Source organism: Scyliorhinus torazame, chromosome 2 (genome assembly GCF_047496885.1).
Source record: "Scyliorhinus torazame isolate Kashiwa2021f chromosome 2, sScyTor2.1, whole genome shotgun sequence".
NCBI lineage: Eukaryota > Metazoa > Chordata > Chondrichthyes > Carcharhiniformes > Scyliorhinidae > Scyliorhinus > Scyliorhinus torazame.
The window spans coordinates 262705178-262726760 of record NC_092708.1 but is presented as its reverse complement, the minus strand read 5'-3'; the positions used below and the strand labels follow the sequence as shown (position 1 = coordinate 262726760).

Genomic DNA, 21583 nt, shown 5'->3' with positions numbered 1-21583 from the left:
AGCAATTTATTGATTTGCCCAGAGGTTTACGGTGCAGTGGGTTAACACACATTGGGTGGATGTTCATTCACTAACTGAGCAGCAGTCTGGCCAGAGGTGTTGAAAAGTCTGGCTTTAACTGAAATTATTGCAATGCAAATCCAGACAGGATCTGAAAAGGCATGCAATCTGCCAATATAACACCCAACTGGTAATGTCAAAAATCTACTCCAATCTTTCCACCTCTGATTGTGGGTTTGAAGTGTACTTGGACTAATGCCAGGAGCCGTTATTGGTAATAGTGATCATAACCGCATTTAGAACAACCTCTACTTTAGGTTCTGATGAGTTTGAGCTAAGAAGCACAAAACATCCCCAGATTTAGCAATCTGGTTCAAAGGGACCACATGAGCGGCTTGTGTACAGATGGCAAAATGTCACACAGGACCTTTTTGGAGTTTGAAGTGCAAGTATTAGGAGTTGGAATTGAATGAGCTGCTTCTCTGTATTGAGTCATGTCATAATTGGTGTAAAATGTTTGATATTAACACAGCGCCTAAAGTGGAAAAGTCTTCCAATTCCCAGCAGATGTTTCTCGCCTTGAACAGCACATGTATTATTTAATTGACAATGCAACAGGATTTGACCTGCTCAATGTTAACGAGTAGTAGAATGGATAGTAAGCTGGCTACAAAACTGAGTAATGTTGTTGTTACTCAGATTGGTTGGTTTAGGGCTGGTTTAGCTCAGTTGGGTTGGTTTACTCAGGTCTAGTTTAGCTCAGTGGGCTAGACAGCTGGTTTGTGATGCAGAACAAGGCCAGCAGTGTGGGTTCAATTCCTGTACCAGCTTACCCGAACAGGTGCTGGAATTTGGCGACTAGGGACTTTTCACAGTAACTTCATAATTGTGACAATAAAAGGTTATTATTTTTATTACTGGCAAAAGGTGGAAAATAGTGTACACAGTGATTAATGCTGGGGTCACTGTAGTTTGTGATTTACATTAATGATTTGGACTTGCCAATTAGACGTCTAATTACAAAATTTGCAGACATCAAATTGGGGGTTAATGCAGAGGAGAATTGTACAAAAATACAGGAAGATATTAATAGAATTTGGGCATTAGTGTGTAAATGGTAATTAATTTCAATATAAGTATAAAATGGTCCATATCGGTAAGAACAATAAGAGCGCCGCCTGACATAAAAATACATCAGATGCCTGGAGGTGAAAGAACTCTATTTTGTTCTGTCATAAGTACCTTGCCCACTAATTTGAAACCTTAGAGTTACAAATGATGGACCAGAATAGACTCAAAAAAACATGTTTCTAGTAAAGGGTTATGCAGGAGGTTGGATCTTCTTGTCCCTTTCTCAAACCAATTTCCTTTCCCTTTGTGCAATGGCCTCCTTCTTTCCCTTATTCTATTTCCCCTCATTCTTTCTCACTCACTCATTTCTCCTCTCAATCTCATGCACACACACACACACCAGAGATACACATGAACACACACAGATACAAGACCGAAGGATATTTTTAGATAGGTTTTGCAACAGTTCATCACTTAATGGTCCCTTATCTTAAATGGCATAAGAAACACCTTTCTGCTTCACTCACTTTCTGACGCGCCAATCATAAAATGCTTTTGTAGATGAAGTGTGGCTTAATCACGCTGATTATCATGGAATCCTTACAGTGCAGAAAGTGGCTTTTCGGGCCATCGAGCCTGCACCGACCCTCTGAAAGCGCACTCTACCCGCCCTATCCCTGTACCCCATGCATTGATCATGACCAATCCACCTAACCTGCACATCTTTGGGCACTAAGGGGCAACCTAGCCGGCCAATCCATCTAACCTGCACATCTTTGGACTGTGGAAGGAATCCGGTGCACCCAGAGGAAACCCACACAGACACCCGGAGAACGTATAAGCTCCACACAGTCACTCAGTACCAGAATTGAACCTGGGCCCCTGGCACTGTGAGGCAGCAGTGCTGACCACTGTGCTGCCCCCTTTTTTAAAATTGCAGCAGCTGCGTTGATGCGATTTGAACTCATGCCCTCTAGAGCATTAACCTGCACGGCTGGATCGCTAGCCTGTGACATTATCACTAAGTCACCATCTTCCATCTGGGACAGTGGTTAGCATTGCTGCCTCACAGCACCAGGCACCTGAGTTCAATTCCAGACTTGGGTGACTGTGTGGAATTTGCATTTTTTCCCATGTCTTCATGGGTTGTCCTTCGGGTGCTTCGGTTTCCTCCCACAGTCCAGAAATGTGTAGGATAGGTGGATTGGTCATTCTAAATTGCCCCTTAGTGTCCAAAGCTGTGCAGTTTAGGTGGGGTTACAGGTTGGGTAGCGGAGTGGGCCTAGGTCGGGTGCTCTTTCAGAGGGTCAGTGCAGACTCGATGGGCCAAATGGCCTCCTTCAGCACTAGGGATTCTATGGAAAATATTTAAATGGAATAACAGCGTGGTGATGTGCATCACTGTAAATACATGTAAGCTAGACAGACACTAGAGGGAGCACCAGAAACATCACACACACACACTCGACCAATAGATAAGTTAGATAGGAGGCGACCAATGGACATTCACGATACACAAGGAGGTGACACGACCACAGGGGGGCATTACACCAACCCATACATAAAGGACACCACACACATGATCACCCCTTTGGCCAGTGGAGACGGTCAGTGAGGAGAGGCACAGGATTGATTCATTATCACACCCACCACATGGAAGACAGCAGCTGGTTAGTCAATTTAGGTAGCTACAATAGGATTAGCAGTAGTGTCGAACTCAAGTTATAAAAGTGTACACAGTGTAAATAAATGAGTTGAAGTTATTTACACGTCTCGACCTTCCTTGACAAATGCAACACAAGGAAGCCGCTTATGTTACAAAGGAAATATAACAAAACATGGTACCAGTAGTGAACTGCTTAAATCCAGATAGCCATACCTCAGCGTACAGTGACAACCAGCAATACCCAGGCAAGATGTACGAGCTCCCGGTTCCGCAGCAGCTCCAGTGCCACGGCGATCTCCGCGAAAACTGGCAGCGATTGCGGCAAACATTTGAATTCTTCCTGGTGGCAGCCGAACTTAAAGACCTGGCCGATGATGAAAAAATAGAGTTTCTCCTCACCATCGCCGGTGCAAGAGCAGAAGAAATCTTTTAAAAATTCAAGTTCTCCAAGGGGCAAAACAAGTACGACTTCCAGGCAGTCCTGGACAAATTCGGCAAATACTGTGAGGAAAACACACTCCAATCGGCAAGGAAAGGTAAGAGAAGCGCCAGTACTCACCTCGAGGCCGAAATCCCGGACCAGAGAGCGATTTGGGTCAAGGTCGGCGGCCATCTTGCTAAAGGGACTACACTAGCGCAGTTGCGCGAGACGCCGTGCATGCGCAATTAGGAAAACAGCCATCAGTAAAGAAACAGAGATCTGCGCATGCGCAATCGCTTCCTACGTGCTACGTCACGCACGTCATGACATCAGAGGCCCCAGACCGCACCAATTTAAAGGGGAAACGTCTCAAATCCAATTTAAAGGGCAAACGTCCCAAATCAAAGAAAAAATCTTTTAAAGCTGTAAAACAACCTTCCTTCACCTGGAATGACAGCACAATGCCTCAAATTGAACCAGGAAATGAATTTAACCTCCGAAGAACCCTGCAACAAGCAGTTACCTACGCACAAACCGATGATTCCGACCTCGAATACTTCGATACCGACCTTTACATTTCTTCTGGATCTCGCGAGCCCAATGACAGCTCCATGGTCCTAGAAGTCTACGACTCGGACGAACCTTTCGTGTTGCACGTTGGCGACCCCCGCATTGAATCCGACGCAGATGCGGATTCATTTTTCGGATTTGAGGATCTTCAACCCAGCAGATATGACGTCCCAACTCATCAGTGCAGGATGATGCTGCAGCCTGAAATTAAGAGACAGAAAGCGGTACAAGCCCACAGAGAACGGCCTGCTGCCACACAGAGCATGGTCCACGTCCCGCTCAGGGTTCCCGACTCTACGAAAGAAGACATGCAAGACTCCACACCGCAGTCCTTGCAGGAACAAGACGTGACTCCAGTGTCACAAGACTCCACAGCAAGCTCGTGGACAGACTCCACAATTGCAGAAACGCAAGACTCCGATGCGCAGTCCTTGCAGGAACAAGACCATGAGGGTCTAGCAACCTCCTCTGACCAACTAGCGGCAGACGATGCAAGTCTGCCATGCTCACGTAAACAGTAAGAAGGCTATAACAGTCTACCACGCTCCACTGCACAGCAGGAAGACCATGACGGTCTCTCATGCTACAATGAAGGGCACAGCGCTGATGACTGTTCAAGCCCAAATGAAGACAAGCCAAAGGAATCGCCTCTTCCAAGCCCGAAGAAAAAAGGATTATGCGCTGACCTTCAGGATCATTCTAGCCGAAGAGATATTAATAATGCTGCACAGTCACAGAAGGATGCTGAGGATTTGCTAAAGAAATTGCTTGTATGTCTAACTTGCAAGGAGCAGACTGAACATTGCCATTGCTTTAGTACGGATCGAAAAAATGGACAAGACATTGATCCACATTTAATGGAAATAACACAACCTGAATCATATCTACAGCAGGGACAACTGTCTCCCTTCAACACAAAACCGCAAAGTCCCAACTACAGAGACCAGCAGTTAGTCAGTAATGACTCTTCAACCCCTGATGGGAATATCAATCGCATTGAACCTCTGCACACTCCACTGATAAATGAGCAGAACATTGGAGCAAGAATCCTGAGGACACCGACATCGAGTAGCCAGATAAAGCACTTAAAACCCGCAGCAGTTTCAAGTGAACCAATTGTGCTTTCCAGTGATGGTGAAGATGCAATAAGGTTGACCCGATTATCCATTGTACCACATTAACTCCAGAGATTAAGCATTTATGTCTGGGGAGTAGAATATGGGCAATTGATAACAGTAAAAGAGAGACTGTGACTGTGCCAGTCCCAGCAAAATCAGAACCAGCTACTATGAAGGCATGTACATTAGAAAAGGATGCATATGAAGTAACTGAGAAGAAAATTGAAACGGACTGTTCTTTGGAAACTAGTACAATGACGAAAAAAACATTGGATCTAACATTTGATGCCCTACATATGGGAGAAATTGAGGGCAATGAACAAGGTTCTGTAATGTCTGGGAGAAGATTTAAAATTCCAAAGAAGAAAAGCCCAAATGAAGGACAACGGCAAGACAATGACAGTCCGCCCACATTGTTTGCACCACCAGATGAAAACTCTGACAATTTACCAAACCCTAGTGAACAGCAAGCAGCTACTGAGGAGCTACCCACGGTATGTGAAACGAGTGACGACAGCATCCCACTTCCCATGCAAAAGGTGCAAAGTGACACACCTCAGCTAGTGCGTACAGAGGCACTCAATCACGGTGAGACCACTGGTGACTCCGGTGACACCACACTACTTCCACCTTCAATTGCTCGAACCTCTCCACTCGTCAATGCATTCCTGCATGTTCCGACTCCAGACGTGCAGCTTCAAGAAATCTCAGCTGACTCCAGTGAACCTGCTAAGAGTCCGGACGGGGAGCATCAACAAAAAACAGACCAGACTCCAGATGGGGAGCAACCAAACGCCGACTCTGATTCACGTAAGCCAGACTTTACTCCAGACAGGCAGTGTCGCAACCTCAGTGATGGCATGCTCAGGGTGACAGCAGATGCCACAACGACAGGAGATGGATCACTTGACAATCACACTGGGTCAGCAATAACAAGCAGCAGCTACAGTCCAAGAGGAATACACCAATTTTCACCACAGCTATGTCCACACATTTGTTCCACACCGACAGTGCGGCCAATGACAGCTCATGCTGGACAAACCCAGTATTCAAGCCTGCAGCAGCCAGCAGTCTATGCAGCATATTCTCAAACAGGCCAGCACTATGGATTGCCCACTAATGGAATCAAGACCGAAGGAGGACTACCGCCAGCGTAATCTGCACTACAGACTGGATGCCTCAGTTACTGCCCAGGATTTGCTGCACCACAGTCTGGCCAGACAGCATATTCCTATCAGATGCAAGGTTCTAGTTTCACACCATCACCAGACATTGATGCAAGCAGCAATTCTGTCTCCAAATCGACATGCTTCAACGCTTCTCAGCAGAATCACCCTTCCAGCACAGCATGTGGCCAGAACCAGTATGCACAGTCTCATCCGACTTCAACATCTGGCACATCCATGACCTCGAATGATACTGTTGATGGTACCTCTTCAATGTCAATGACCCATCAGCTACAAGATGCCATCCGACAGCACCACCACAAACATAAAAAGAAAAAAGAAAAAGACTCCAAATCGGACAGCGCAGTGATTCGACCACTTCTTGGTTCCTGTTGATGGCGTTCATAACCAAGAGAGACATTTGACCATGATGATTTATGGACACACATGAATGATTTGGACTTATTGTTTAATCACCGTTCCCATGACTTGTATATACCTTACCTTCTCTACCTGTTCTTTGTTCAGTTTTTCTTAAAGTGTACAAAAAATATGAACATATAAAAAAGGGAGGATGTGGTGATGTGCATCACTGTAAATACATGTAAGCTAGACAGACACGAGAGGGAGCACCAGAAACATCACACACACACTCAACCAATAGATAAGTTAGATAGGAGGTGACCAATGGACATTCACGATACACAAGGAGGTGACACGACCACAGGGGGACATTACACCAACCTATACATAAAGGACACCACACACATGATCACCCCTTTGGCCAGTGGAGACAGTCAGTGAGGAGAGGCACAGGATTGATTCATTATCACACCCACCACGTGGAAGACAGCAGCTGGTTAGTCAGTTTAGGTAGCTGCAATAGGATTAGCAGTAGTGTCGAACTCAAGTTATAAAAGTGTACACAGTGTAAATAAATGAGTTGAAGTTATTTACACGTCTCGACCTTCCTTGACAAATGCAACACAAGGAGGCCGCTTATGTTACAAAGGAAACATAACAAAACAAACAGGAGAACAGAAATATTTTAATGCAGCATATCTTCACATGAACAGAACATAACTAGATAATTTCACCAGCTTCTTACTAATCTTTCATATGCCATAACATCTCTAATTAGGAAACTATTAAATACTGCTTCTATTCACTTGTGGTTTAATGGAATGGCTTGTGTAATTTGAAGGTGCATGAAATATACAAGGAAATAAAGTCAGCCTAGTCATTTACTAAAGACAAAAGTAGCTGAATAAACAATCAACAAGCACACCCAAGTGCTAGAAGAAATATGCATATTTGGTTGTTAATAAATGACAGTTTAATTATAGCTACATTTTTATATAGCTTTGATAGTGACAGCACTTGTCAGTGGGTCATGAAAGTTATTTTCCATTGTTTGAGTAAAATACCTCTAAAGCATTGGTTTGCTTGACATAAATATCTGACATTTTTGATGTAACAGTTGGGTACTGTTTTGATCAGCTAGAAAATGCAAGGCAACACTTACCTCTAATTCCCAGAGAAACTGCAACGAAAGAGGTTACACACTTGGATCCCTTCATGAAACAGTCATCCACCTTTACTAAAAAAAAAAATTCTGGATTGAAATCCAATCAAAGGAAGTCAGCTTATTTGACACTTTAATGGATCCTTTGAAAGATGCAGTGAGTGCAGGAAGGTTTCCTCACACAATATGTGGATAGACCGACAAGAGGCGGGGCCACATTGGATTTGGTACTGGGTAATGAACCGGGCCAAGTGTTAGATTTGGTTGTGGGAGAGCACTTTGGAAATAGTGACCACAATTCGGTGACTTTCACTATAGCAATGGAGGGGGATTGGAACATACGGCAGGGCAAGGTTTATAACTGGGGGAAGGTAAAAATTGGGGAGCATAAGATGGAAACATGAACTGTCAGGGATAGGCACAATTGAGATGTGGAGCTCGTTCAAGGAGAAAACACTGCATGTCCTTGATATATATGTCCCTGTCAGGCAGGGAGGAAATGGTCGAGTGAGGGAACCATGGTTTACAAAAGAGGTTGAATATCTTGTCTAGAGGAAGAAGGGGGCTTATGTAAGGATGAGAAAACAAGGTTCAGTTAGGGCACTTGAGGGATACAAGATAGCTAGGAAGGAGCTCAAGAAAGGGCTTAGGAGAAGTCCTTGGCGGTTAGGATCAAGGAAAACTCCAAGGCTTTTTACACTTATGTGAGGAATAAAAGAATGACCAAGGTGAAGTTAGGGTCGGTCAAGGACAGTAGTGGGAACGTGTGCATGGAGTCTGAAGATATAGGAGAGGCCCTAAATGAATACTTTTCTTCAGTGTTCACAAAGGAGAGGGGCTATGTTTTTGAGGAGGATAGTGCGATACAGGCTGGTAGGCTGGAGGAGGTAGATATTCGGAAGGAAGATGTGTTAGAAATTTTGAGATGCCTGAGGATAGATACGTCCCCTGGGCCTGATGGGATATATCCTAGGATTCTTTGGGAGGAGAGAAAAGATTGCAGAGCCTTTGGCTTTGATCTTTGTGTCCTCTCTGTCTACAGGAATAGTGCCAGAAGACTGGAGAGAGGCAAATGTTGTTCCCTTGTTCAAGAAAGGGAATAGGTATAACCCTGGGAATAATAGGCCGGTTAGTCTCACTTCGGTCATAGGTACATTTTTGAAAAGGGTTCCTGAGGGATAGGATTTATGATCATTTGGAAAGATACAGCTTAATTCAGGATAGTCAGCACGGAATTGTGAGGGGTAAGTCTTGCCTCACAAGTTTGATTGTATTCTTTGAGGAGGTAACTAAGTACATAGATGAAGGTAGAGCAGATGATGTCGTATACATGGATTTTAGTAAGGTATTTGATAAGGTGCCCCATGGTCGGCTCATGCAGAAAGTAAGGAGGCATGGCATAGAGGGAAATTTGGCCGATTGGATCAGTAATTGGCTATCACATAGAAGACAGAGGGTGGTGGTAGATGGTAAATTTTCATCCTGGAGCCCAGTCACCAGCGGTGTATCACGGGGATCAATGCTGGGTCCTCTGCTATTTGTGATTTTTATCAATGACTTGGATGATGGAGTTGAAGGTTGGGTTAGTAAATTTGCTGATGACACCGAGATTGGTGGAGTAATGGATAATGTGGAGGGCTGTTGTAGGCTGCAAAGAGACATTGATAGGGTGCAGAGCTGGGCTGAAAAGTGGCAGATGGAGTTTAACCCTGATGAGTGTTATGGGCCAGGGTTTAGAGAACCCCAAAGTGTATCATGGAGTTCACCCGACCCACAACTTTTACTAGGTTGTGGTATGGGGAGCACACGGCCCACTCTACAGGTGTGGTACAGCAGAAATAGAAAAGTATTTTTTAAAGCAAAACAGTGTTTATTCTATGAACTCAAGTTAACCTTTTTGAAACAAACAGTGAACATCTTAGCAACCATTAATTCAAATACAACCCCCAAAGAATACAAATAGTGTTGTAAGCTGTCCTTTTAACATCCAGAAGACTTTTAAAAAACCTTTAAACAGTAGCACATTAGGTTTACATTCACTACTGAGAACATTTATAATTCTGAATTCACCAAATGATCAAGAGATAGTCTTTTGATGGCAGAGAAAACAGCAGTACACCTGCTTGGTCTGGCTTCAGCTCCAACACTGAAAACGAAACAAAAACACACCCTGCAGCAAACAGCCTAAAACGAAAGTAAAAAGCTGACGGACAGTCCACCTCCACCCACTCTCTGACATCACTGCAGTAGTAAACACGGGCAGCACGGTGGCACAAGTGATTAGCACTGTGGCTTCACAGCGCCAGGGTCCCAGGTTCGATTCCCTGCTGGGTCACTGTCTGAGAGGAGTCTGCACGTTCTCCCCATGTCTGCGAGGGTTTCCTCCGGTTTCCTCCCACAGTCCAAAGACGTGCAGGTTAGGTGGATTGGCCGTAATAAATTGCCCTTGGTGGCCAAAAAAAAAGTTAGGAGGGATTGTTGGGTTACGGGGATAGGGTCGAAGTAAGGGCTTAAGTGGCTCGGTGCAGACTCGATGTGCCGAATGGCCTCCTTCTGCACTGTATGTTCTATGTTCATTTCTTAAAGGTACTCTCACTACTGATATTTATATACACACCCATTTCTTAAAGGTACTCTCACATGACATAAGTGCGAGGTGATTCATTTCGGTAGGCCAAATTTGAATGCGGATTACAGGGTTAACTGCAGGGTTCTGAAGAATGTGGAGGAGCAGAGCGATCTCGGAGTTCATGTCCATAGATCTCTGAAAGATGCCACCCAAGTGGGTAGAGCCGTGAAGAATGCCTATAGAGTGTTTGCATTTATGAACAGGGGGATTGAGTTTAAGAGCCGTGAGTTATGCTGCAACTGTACAAGACTTTGGTTAGACCACATTTGGAGTATTGTGTGCAGTTCTGGTCACCTCATTATAGGAAGGATTTGGAAGCATTGGAAAGGGTGCAAAGGAGATTTACCAGGATGCTGCCTGGATTGGAGGGTAGGTCTTCTGAGGAAAGGTTGAGGGAGCTAGGGCTTTTCTCATTGGTGCGAAGGAGGATGAGAGGTGACTTAATTAAGGTGTATAAGATGATGAGAGGGATAGATAGAGTGGATGTTCAGTGACTTTTTCCTCGGGTGGGATGTAGCTGTTACAAGGGGGCACAACTATAAGGTTCATGGTGGAAGATATAGGAGGGATGTCAGAGGTAGGTTCTTTACTCAGAGAGTGGTTGGGGAGTGGAGCGCACTCCCAGCTATGGTAGTGGAGTCGGACACTTTAGGAACTTTCAAGCGGTTATTCGATAGGCATATGGAGTGCACTAGAATGATTGGGAGTAGGTTGATTTGATCTTAGTTTCAGACTAGTTCGGCACAACATCGTGGGCCGAAGGGTCTGTACTGTGCTGTACAGTTCTATGTTCTATTTTCAATGCTGTGTTTTTAAGATTGGCTTCAAACGCTCATTGTTACTGGTGTAATTTAATAACCTTATTTTGAATTTAGTTACTTGTGGAAAATTTGTGCCATATCTGATACCAAAAACGTGAGCAAGATGCAGAATTAAATGCCACCAGTGTATCCAGGGATGACCAAGTGGGCCCATTAACCCATGGTAGCTTTTTCTAGATGGATGGTACACTTCAGTTCTTCAGAAGCACAGTTACATGCTGACGCTTGCTTTAATATTTGGCATGAAAAATGTATCCCAATCATAAATGCCCTATTTTCATTACATTTGACATGTCCGGTTTCTATATCTGCCTGAGAATGCAGATTGATGAATGATTTTTAAATACAAAATGAGCATGGGTAAATTATCATTGAAGCCTAGCTAGGTAACGTTACTGGACTAATATTCCTTGATGCCCAGACTCATATGCTGGAAACATGAGTCAAATCCCGCCATAGCAACTGGACGATTTTAAATTCAATTAATTAACAATTCTAGAATAAAATGCTCGTCTCATTAATAATGATCATGAAACTATCAGATTGTTGCAAGAACCCATCTTGTTCACCAATGTCCTTCAGGGGAAGAAATCTGCCGTCCTTACCAGATGTGGCTAGCAAGTGACTCCAGATGACAGCAATATGGTCCACCCTTAACTACCCTCTGAAACAGTTTCACAATTAAGCCACTTGAGCAAGTCACTATAGAGAAAAGCACTGTGTGGGTGTACCACATGGATTACAGTGGTTTAAGGTGGACAATTAATGATGAGAAATAAAGCTGGCTTTGCCAGTGATGCTCACATCCCCCATGCTCAACTAAAATGAAACAGCAAGATTTTGCAATGAAAGTAAACTGATGTTTGTCTTCGATGCTTTGAAAAGTTCCTCACAAATTTACTTTGCCGGGTCAGGCACACCCTATAATGTTTCATTTGCATACGAAATCAGAGAACAGAATGATACTGATCATTTAATGATCCATGAGACTGTGCATTAAATATATGTTTCCTCCAAAGTAGGAAGCTGTTTTTTCTAGCTCCTCGTCTCTAGACTGTCTTTATGCCCTTGGGTTGTGGGCGCGGTGATGTCAATAGAGATGGATTCCAAGCATTCTGTTCTGATTGGGCATGTCATTGAGAGAGGAGCAGGTTTATGGTTTACATGTGCTAACAGACTTTCTTTGTATTCATTCGCTGAGTGTTACTGGCGTTTTCAACATTTATTACCCATCCTTGTTTGGCCTAAAAAGGGAGTGGTTGAACCATGGCAATCTGTGGTGAAGGCACCCCCAACACTCTTTTTGGGTCAGGAATGGTCCTTCAGAGTACGAGTCCTTCCTGTTTATCCCTTATTTCCTCTTTTATTTATTTATGCAGTTACATTTTTGATCCATGAATGTTTAATGGGCCTGTGACTTTAAGGCAAAGCAGCCTGTACCTTTAATTCAAAACAGAAGGATCCAGAAGGGGCGAAATGGTGGTGCAGTGGTTAAATCTGCTGCCTACGGCACTGAGGACCTCGGTTTGATCCCGGCCCCGGGTCGCTGTCTGTGTGGAGTTTGCACTTTCTCTCCCTGTCTGTGTGGGCTACACCCCTACAATCCAAATATGCGCAAGGTAGGTGGATTGGCCACACTAAATTGCCCTGAATTGGAAAATAAATGATTGAGTACTCTTAAAAAAAATTTTTTAAGGATCCAGAAGGCAGTGCTGATTTAAATTGATTTCTTTGGTCCTGCACCAAAGTCAGGTATTGGCCTGCATCAATAATTTTTGATTGATTTTGCTGGTGGTCCATGAATTGCCCCAAAAGGCTGTGCCCTGCTCAGTCACAGGTAGTGATTGGACCTGATCCCACTGGAGTGTTTCAGAGCTTATGTCACTGTACTAGTAATTCAGAGGCCCAAGTTAATGATGGGGACATGGGTGCAAATCCCACCATAGAAGCTGGCATTAAAAGCTGGTCTCAGTAATAGTGTTGATTGTCGTAAAAGCCCATCTGGTTCACTTGTATCCTACACGAAGAAAACCTGCCATCCTTGCTTGGTCTGGCCTAGATGTGACTCCAGACCCACAGCAATGTTAACAGCCCTCTGAAATGGCCATTTAGTTAGTTCAAGGGCAATTAGGAATGGGCAACAAATGCTGGCCTTGCACACCCCATGAGAGAATAGATTAAAATTAATTAGACAAATAATAATCTTAGTCTGTGTATGACTTGATGGCACGAATGGCCTAATTCTGCTCCTAAATCCTATGGTATGAGATGATGTCAGGTTCACCTTCGGAAGTGGTGGCGATATTGTTCAATAGCTCACTCGCCCATCCTGCGCCAACCTCAACCCTATATAGTCACATGAGAGATTTGTTCACCTTGGAATCTGGTGTTATGAAGTATGGTTCAGAGCGAGATTGTTCAAGGCAACTGGGTGGAGCAAAATAGCTACTGTAAGGGACAGCATCCTATGTGTTTACACCTTTGACATGACAAAGAATTCATTTGCAAGTTCAGGTTGCATCTCTATCCAAAGAATGAGGAAGATCATATTTCCCATTGTACATCTAACATTCCATGCCTTAATAGTTGTGCTGCTCTTCGCTCACTTACCTCCTCAAAAATAATTCCCTCAATCTCTCTCCTCTTTGTGGCCTGGTACATCTCGGAGTTTCGTGCTTTTTAAACTTTATTTAAATTTCCCAAATGCTATTTTTGTGTTCCCCCTTTTGAACAAAAACCAAGGTACTTATGTGCAGGAATGGAAAGATGGAAATACTCTGTAATGCTGTAATCCCATAAAGAGTAATAAAAGATCAAAATCTAATCTTGAGAGCTGTCAGTGCAAATAGAATGTGGTTGGACTAGGTCATTTTGGTAATCTAACATTCCATCAAGTGCTGCGTCATCTTGGTTTTTTTTGTTGATTGATCCTTCCTTGCAGAAACGTCACAGGATTTAAGTAATCGTTTCCGAATGTGATTGTGTCTTTATATCGTTATGGGCCAGTGCTTATAAACTCCAAAATATATAATAAAGTTCCCCTGACCTACAGCCTTTATGTTGAATTTGGCTAGGATGAGCACAAGAGCCTTCCCTTCAGATGTGATTCCGCAGACTTCCTGGGCACTTTAATCAAAACAAGGTTTATTCTAAAAACGTAGTTAACATATATATATATATATATATATACAGTAAGAATTTTTAACAATTACAAACATAAAGACACCACACAGCTACAGTAGTCTATGTATAACACTTAATGAATTCCCCCTTAACTGTTCCAATTCAACACTAAATCCAATAAACCAAAAATCCCTTTCCAAGGGCATGGCCCTGCACTCTGCCTTTTCACTTGATTGAGACTGGTTTTCCCTGAGATTCTGATCCCGTCTCGCTAGCAGATTTAACTCCTTCCGGAAGCAAACTATGGGCGGGATTCTCCACTCCTGCGCCAAAGTGCCCACGCCGTCAAGGTTCACGACGGCGCGAAACGGCCTCGATCCCGACCGATTCAGGCCCAGACAATGGGCTAGGATTGGGGCCGCGTCATCTACACGCGCCAGGCCTTGTCGCCGCGTGAAGGCGGCGCCGCATAGATGACGCGGCCGGCGCCGCATAACTGGTGTCACCCGCACATGCGCAGGTTGGCCGGCGCCAACCCGCGCATGCATGGTTGCCGTCCTCTCTTAAGTCCGCCCCGCAAGAAGATGGCGGATGGATTTTGCGGGGCCGCGGAAGGAAGGAGGCCCTCCTTCAGAGAGGACGGCACGACGATCGGTGGGCACCAATCGCGGGCCATCCCACATTTGAGGTACCCCCCGGTGCAGGATCCCCCCCCAGTGTTCGCGCACTGTTCCCGATGGCAGCGACCAGGTGTGGACGGCGCTGGGGGAACCCGCCGTTTTGGCCTGGCCGCTCGGCCCATCCGGGCCTGAGAATAGCGGGGGTGCCGGAGAATCGCCATTTTGAGTGTCTCCGGCCCGCGGAACTCGACCGGGCCGTTCCCGCCGCTTGGGAGAATCGCGGGAGGGCGTCGGACCGGCGTCCCGGGAAATTTTGGCGGCCCAGGCGATTCTGCCAATCGTCGCGGGAGTGGAGAATCTCGCCCTATATCTTTTAAGTTACCAAAGCAGGTAGCTATAATCAATGTTTTTTTTACTGGAACAACTCTTTAAAATGAAACCATAGAAAGACAGGAAAAAAAACTTCTTTCTCCCTCTGAGTCCGCAGCAGTCAAACTGAAAATGAAACTTAAAAACCTCACAGCCACAGCCCAGCTCCACTCTCAAAATTACATCACTGAAGCCATGTGATAAGACAAAACCTTTTCTTAAAGGGACACTCGCATGACTCCTCCCGCCAAGAAAAAAAAATAAACCATCAACTTCAGAGGTGGTTTCATTTTTCACCTTTTCATTTGCCCATTCGTAACACTTGACATTAAACATACATACATTTTAAAACATAATAATACAGTCCATTTTAGTTCTTTGTTTTCCACCATCGAACCTGCTTCTCTTCACATTCGTGACAAAGCATCGGCTATCACGTTTTTTCGTCCTGCCGCAAGTATAAGTTTTAAATTAAATGGCTGTAATAATAAACTTCATCGAAACAGTCTGGCATTTTTATTCTTGAATTTCTCCAAAAACATCAATGGATTATGATCAGTATATATAATTGTTTCAGACGAATTGCTGGTAACATAAATGTTAAAATTTGCAAAGCCCATTTGTCAAGCTCAAAGTCTCCTTTTCAATTGTTGAATACTTCCTCTGGTGATCATTTAATTTTTTGGAAAAATACCCAATAGGCCGCACTATTCCTTCATCGTCTTCTTGCAAGAGCACAACACTTACGTCCACATCACTCACATCGATAGCCACCTTGAATGATTTTGTGTAATTTGGGGCGGCCAACACAGGAGCAGTGGTTAACACAGCCGTCAGGCCATCAAATGTCTGTTGACACTCCGCTGTCCACTGAAATTTGCTACGCTTCTTCAGCAAGTCCATCAGTGGAACAACCACGCTGCTAAAATGCAGCACAATTTGCGGTAAAAAAACACTCATGCCAAGAAATCTCATTATTTCCCTTTGTGTCGAGGGTATTGGAAACTCCCCAATAACGTTTGTTTTCACATCCCGTGGGACCATTTGTCCATGACCAATTATATGGCCAAGGAACGTAACTTGGGCTTTCCAAACTCACTTTTTGGCTAGGTTTACCACCAAACCCACCTCCTGAAGTTGATCGAATAACTCCATCAGATGCTTCAAATGTCCTTTTCTTTCCATGTCTGACTAAAAACCACCAGATCATCTATGCACACCACACAATTGGGTAATCCTGAAATGACTTTGCTGGTTAACTGTTGAAATGTGGCTGGGGCGCTTTTTCATGCCAAACGGCATAACTTTGAATTGGTATATACCATTTGGAATCACAAAAACTGAAATCTCCTTTGCCCTTTACTGCTGTGGACTCAGAGGGAGAAAGAAGTGTCCACTGTAGTCAAACTGAAAATTTAACTGAAAAACCTCACAGCCACAGTTCAACTCCACCCACAAAATAACATCACTGAAGCCATGTGATAAGACAAAAACCTTTCTTAAAGGGACACTCCCATGACACTGTTTAGTTTTCTCTCCCTTCTTTTTACCTTTCCCTCTCTTCCACTTTCTTTCTCTTCAACCTCCCGCTTCCTCATTCTATCATTCTCTACCCACAGCGGTTTAAATTTATTCTCCCAACCTGCTGTATTCTAATGCTCTCTGAAATGTTCCACCACATCATGTAACATCTTGTCTCCCACCCCTGCACCCTTCACAGCACGGTGGCACAGTGATTAGCACTGCTGCCTCACAACACCAGGGACCAGGTTCGATTCCAACCTTGGGTGACTGTCTGTGTGGAGTTTGCATTTTTCCCCGTGTCTGCGTGAGTTTCCTCCAGATGCTCTGGTTTCCTCCTACAGTCCAAAGATGCGCAGGTTAGGTGGATTGGCCCTGCTACATTGTATCTTTATGTCCAAAGGTTAGGTGGGGTTACGAGGATAGGGTGGGGAAGCGAGCCTGGGTTGTGGTGCTCTTTCAGATGGTCTGTGCAGTTTCGTTGGGCCAAATGGCCTCCTGCACTGTAGTAATTCTGTGATTCCTCCTTTGCCCCTACCCCTCGTCCTCTCCGATTTCCACCCCTCCTCGGCACACTCTGCCCCTCTCTACATTAACAGTTTCCATTCATTTTCTCTGTCTCCTCTCTTTCTGGCCTCTTTATTCTTCCTTTCTCTGTCTTTTCCTCTCTCACCTCAACTCTATGTCTCAAAAACTGTGATGATACATTTTCCACGCTTCACTATGGCTCTGTGCTTATTCCTTAATTTTCTTTTTATAAATTTAGAGTACCCAATTATTTTTTTTCTCCAATTAAGGGGCAATTTAGCGTTGCCAATCCACCTAGCCTGCACATCTTTGGGTTGTGGGGGTGAAACCCATGCAGACATGGGGAGAATGTGCAAACTCCACACGGACAGTGACCCAGGACCGGAATTCGAACCCAGGTCCTCAGCGCCGCAGTCCCAGTGCTAACCACTGCACCACATGCCGCCCTGTGCTTATTCCCTAATAACCTCCTGGCTACAGATACAATGGAAACTCATTACTGCTCTTGCACTGGTTTTATTTTACAGAGTTTCTAGATTTACAACATGCTATTATTGATAGACATACAAATCAGCATTGTCCAGGCTATCTGACCTATATTGGCCCTCACTAAAAATGATTATAATGTGATTTATACTTGAATTTCCTAATTATTTCCCCGCAAAGATGTTTCATTATGATATGAGTTATTACAAAACAAGAATGCTGCCAGTACCAGGCTGTGCGGGAGCTGAGATAGTTGTGTAGTGAGCCAAATGTAGGTTGAGGAGGGCTTGCTGTAAGTGGCCCCTGTTTTATTTCAGTGAGGCGTTCCCACAGATTGTTGTGTTAGCCTGAGTTGATGTGCTGAAGTCTTGCTCCAAGTTGAGCAGAGTTCAAGCATTCCAGGAGGGCAGATTGTGTGTGTTTTAGTGTAGGTTGTTTCATTGCCTGCGTGTGAACCAGTCTTTCCTGGTAATTCACAATTGCTGCTTTATTGCTGTGTAGACGTGAGAACAGACCCCATGCTACTTGATTGGTTTCATCTGATCCTGATAATGGTTGGAGCTGTAACATACCCAGTCCGACTTGATCCAGGCTTTTTTTAAAGATTTGCTTTCCTTAAAACATTGACTATTTCTGGTATATATTCCTTGGGTGCTACACTGCTCCACTATCTGGCTGTTCTTAATCTATAAGTCTAGTCAATGGATATTGTCAGACTATTCAATCATGAAGGGCACTCCTACCCTCACTAATGAACCATCCTGCAGGGAGCTCTGGGTAGTACCCAGGTGCAAATAACTGGTCGATCTATCATCCTCAATATACCATAACCAATTTCTCGCACTAGGCAGTACTGAATGAAGATTAAATATTGTGTGTTCTGTTGTATGGGAGGCGAGTGCAACACCAGTTGCCTCTGTTATTCTTTCTCAGAGAGACTCAAATCTCAAAAAAGAGGGCTCTGACCACCTTATTAGTATGGTGTTTGGGCAGGAGAAATTGAAGCAGGATGAGAACAGAATTTCAGGAATAGTAGTGAAATCTAAATGATCAGAGAACGTGCACCTTAATAGTATAATGGAGTGAATGAGGCATTTGTAAACAAGAAAGTCAGGGTGACCATGAAAGGGAAAATTCCCTATGAACTCAAACCATACCAAGTGTGTCAAGATAAAATAACAGGATTATAAATGTCACTTACATGGCTCTTGTCAGTATTTCAGTTTTTCCAGTCAACCTAGAAAGATTTTGCAAAATTATCCCATGATGTGATATTGCGAGATGCTGCAGAGTTGCCACAAATGATTGCGGAGACGGTACACTGGGAGTGATTTGGTTCACTGGCAGTCTGTGCACTGGGAGTGATTTGGTTCACTGGCAGTCTGTGCACTGGGAGTGATTTGGTTCACTGGCAGTCTGTGCACTGGGAGTGATTTGGTTCACTGGCAGTCTGTGCACTGGGAGTGATTTGGTTCACTGGCAGTCTGTGCACTGGGATTGATTTGGTTCACTGGCTGTCTGTGCACTGGGAATGATTTGGTTCACTGGCAGTCTGTGCACTGGGAGTGATTTGGTTCACTGGCAGTTTATGCACAGAGTGATTTGGTTCACTGGCAGTCTGTGCACTGGCAGTGATTTGGTTCACTGGCAGTTTATGCACTGGGAGTGATTTGGTTCACTGGCAGTCTGTGCATTGGGTGTGATTTGGTTCACTTGCAGACTGTGCACTGGGAGTGATTTGATTCCAAGTTTACCTGAAAGAAAGACAGGCTTACATTTATTCAGCGCAGTCCACCATCTCAGCATATTGCAAAGCATGTTATGGTCAGTAAAAAATTATCCAAGTGTAATTACTATTGTAGTGTTAGAAACATGGGAACCACTCTATGCACAGCAAGCTCCCACAAACAGCAGAGTGATAATGACCAGATAACTGGGAAAATTGACTCTGAGCTAAATATTGGTGAAAAGCCATTTGCTCTTCTTGAAACTTTGCCATGGGATCTTTTACGTCCAGCTGAGAAGGCAGATGTACCTTGGTTTAATGTCTCTTTTGAAGGTTGGCACTTCCTCAGTACTGCAAAGGAATGTCACCATAGAATTGTACTTATTTATCTGGAATGAGCATTAGTTTCTTCCTTGGAGAAAAGTGACTATGACTCCACCACTACAGGTATTCTCCGTTATTGGAAAGTGCAACTCCTGTTGAAACAACGGACTGTGGAGCTCAGATAGAGAAGACCACGTTTCTGTGGCCATAGCTAGGCCAGCATTCATTGCCCATCCCAAATTGCCTTTGAGAACATTGTGGTGAGCTGACTCCTTGAACTGCTGCAGTCCATATGGTGTAGGTACACCCACAGTGCTATTAGAAAAGAAGTTCCAAGATTGTGACCCAGCAACATGGAAGAAACAGCAGTATCATCCCAAGTCAGGATGTTTGTAGTTTGGAGGGGAACTTGCAGGTGATGGTGTGCCCATGCACCTGCAGTCCTGTCCTTCTAGACGGTAGAGGTCAAGGGTTTGGAAGGTACTGTCTCTTGTTGGGTTGCAGGAGTGCATCTTGGTGAGTTGCTGCCATTGTGCTTTGGTGGAGAGAGTGAATGTTAAGATGCTGGATGGGGTGCCCATCACACAGCCCTCGTACTGGGATTGACATCGACATAGAACATACAGTGCAGAAGGAGGCCATTCAGCTCATCGAGTCTGCACCGACCCACTTAAGCCCTCACTTCCACCCTATCTCCGTAACCCAATAACCCCTCCTAACCTTATTGGTCACTAAGGGCAATTTATCATGGCCAATCCACCTAACCTACACGTCTTTGGACTGTGGGAGGAAACCGTATCACCCGGAGGAATCCGACGCAGACACGGGGAGAACGTGCAGATTCCGCACAGACAGTGACCCAGCAGGGAATTGAACCTGGGACCCTGGCGCTGTGAAGCCACAGTGCTAGCCACGTGTGCTACCGTGCTGCCCTGGTTACTTTGCTGCAAAGTGCTTTGAAATATCCTGAAGTTGTGAAAGGCGCAACATACATTAAAGTTTCCTCTTTCAAAGTACTGAGGCCCACAAAAAGGCTGAGAGAAGTGCACAATACTGGCGATTTAGAAATTAGATTGTCAAGAAAGGTGACCAACCGATTTGGGATAGTTTAGCCTCATCGCTATTTTGTTGTCCTGCGCAGGAATAAGTTGTACAACTAAACTAAATTAATCTGATTGTAACTGTTGCCTCGTCAGTGAAATCAAATTGCCAAATTCGTCATCAAGCCTGAAGTGTTTGTTTAGTCTGCCTTTGGAGAGATTGAAGCAGTCAGTACACATGCAAAAGAGATGATTAGTTGGCTCGGGTCACAGGGAGGTACTGTCATTGCACCTCTGGATTGCAGTGTTATGCAAGTACACATGGGCAGTGTGTCAACCTCCATAAGGGGAAGCATCTCGTTCAGGAGTGATTGACACCAGTGAACCCGAGAATCTACAACAGGTTTAAAGTTGCAATTTTGTGCGCTCAGTATTGACCATGCTTCTTTTCTTTTCCAGAATACAGCACGCACAGAGCGGGATTATGAAAGCCTTGTGATGATGCGGATGCGACAGGCAGCAGAAAGGCAGCGGCTCATTGAACAACTTCAAGAGGATGATTCTTGAACTTGCCACTGGAGAATGCTTCAGATTCCGTTTAGTTTCCTCTGAACTGGAATAAATTCTCTTTATTTTTTATTCATCTGCATTCATTGTTCTTTGTGTGTGTCTGTGCCTAAGATAACCTTGTGGGCCAGCAAGGTTGTGCTGCAAGAAAATAGGTCAACAAGTGATTCTTTACCTTGTGAAATGTTGAGTTCAATACCATTTTTCCATAGGGAAGAAGTACACTCAGTAAACAAGCCAGTGATCTCTTGTCTCTGACTTCTGTTCTCCCAGGTTACCCGTCAGACTTTTA

General features: G+C 44.4%; 1 protein-coding gene across 5 annotated transcripts in view; it reads left to right on the top strand.

Moving 5' to 3' along the window:
* The window catches only part of dnajc17 (DnaJ (Hsp40) homolog, subfamily C, member 17), a 214711-nt gene extending 193348 nt beyond the window's left edge, over positions 1–21363 (top strand). For all 5 annotated transcript variants that reach the window (XM_072486413.1, XM_072486393.1, XM_072486396.1 and 2 more), the window contains one exon: positions 21184–21363. In XM_072486413.1, the coding sequence (XP_072342514.1) occupies positions 21184–21291 (108 nt within the window). In that variant the 3' untranslated portion in view covers positions 21292–21363. The remainder of the gene's footprint in view (positions 1–21183) is intronic.
* Positions 21364–21583: the final 220 nt, after the last annotated feature.